This window comes from Oryx dammah, unplaced genomic scaffold (assembly GCF_014754425.2).
Source record: "Oryx dammah isolate SB20612 unplaced genomic scaffold, SCBI_Odam_1.1 HiC_scaffold_28, whole genome shotgun sequence".
In the NCBI taxonomy this organism is placed as follows: Eukaryota; Metazoa; Chordata; class Mammalia; order Artiodactyla; family Bovidae; genus Oryx; species Oryx dammah.
Window position 1 is genome coordinate 116,927,705 of NW_024070212.1, and position 1,237 is coordinate 116,928,941.

The following is a 1,237-nucleotide window of genomic DNA, read 5'->3' on the forward strand; positions in this document are numbered from 1 at the left end:
GGCCATCTGCAGCCCCCTGCGCTACCCGATCTCCATGTGCCCCTCGGTCTGTGCCCGCCTAATGCTGGGCTGCTACTGTGGTGGCTGCCTCAACTCCATCCTGCAGACCAGCTTCACATTCAGCCTCCCTTTCTGCAGCTCCAACCACATCGACCACTTCCTCTGTGATGTCCCTCCATTGCTCAAGCTTGCCTGTGCTGACACTACAGTCAATGAGCTGGTCTTGTTGGGAATCTGTGGCCTCATCATCGTGGGCACCACACTCGTGGTCCTCACCTCCTATGGCTATATCACAGTGACCATCCTCAGGATGTGCTCAGGAAGAGGGAGACACAAGCTCTTCTCCACCTGCGGCTCCCACATGACAGCCGTGTCCCTCTTTTATGGGACCCTTTTTGTCATGTATGCCCAGCCGGGAGCTGTGCAGTCCATGGAGCAGGGCAAGGTGGTCTCTGTCTTCTACACCCTGGTCATCCCGATGCTCAACCCCCTCGTCTACAGCCTGAGAAACAAGGACGTGAAGGAGGCCCTGCGGAGACTGGGGCAGAGACACACGGCCACGTGACAGAGGGGGACCAGAGAGACTGGTTGTTCAGAGACAGGATGAGAGGGCTCTGGGAGAGGTACAGGCTTTGGTTTGAGGAATTCATTCCTCATTCATCCAACTCACTTTTTTCATCCGGACTTTCATTCAACCCTTCATAGGAACACTTCATGGAGCATACACTGCGAGTATGAGATGCAATAATGAACAAGGCTCTTTTGCCAGCAGAAAAGCAACAGTGCAAAGATGGAGCAAGGCCATAACCTTGAACTCTGGGTAACACAGTGGGCAGCATCATGAACAGAGAATCTTTGAACAGTCTGGATGTCCCAAGTTCAACATCCTCCAGTGAAAATACATAGACTAGACAGATTTTGAGGCCTCTCCCTTCAAGTTGTTGCTGAACCTAATGTAAGTAAGTGTTCAGCTATCTCCCCTGGACCACGTAGCAGGGGGCTGTAGGACACAACCTTGGTGATAGCCTGGGCATCCCCACAGCCAATTAGGGGAGTTACGAAGACCATGATTCCCCTCAATCCTGCAGCAGGGCTGTTCTTCCCCTCCCCCTTCTGTTCACTGATGCCACCACCCAACAAGGCAGCAGGGAGCACCTGCACTCCTGCTTCAGACACTCCAAGTGCTCCCTGTCCTGGGTTTCTCCCCTCAGACAGCAGCTGGGAGCCTCAGGGAGTC

General features: G+C 53.9%; 1 protein-coding gene across 1 annotated transcript in view; it reads left to right on the forward strand.

Annotated features, from left to right (window-relative positions):
• LOC120856649 (olfactory receptor 12-like) overlaps window positions 1–565 on the forward strand; it is an 83,613-nt gene extending 83,048 nt beyond the window's left edge. The window contains exon 2 of the mRNA XM_040231993.1: window positions 118–565. Coding sequence (XP_040087927.1) covers window positions 118–565 — 448 coding nt within the window. The remainder of the gene's footprint in view (window positions 1–117) is intronic.
• Window positions 566–1,237: the final 672 nt, after the last annotated feature.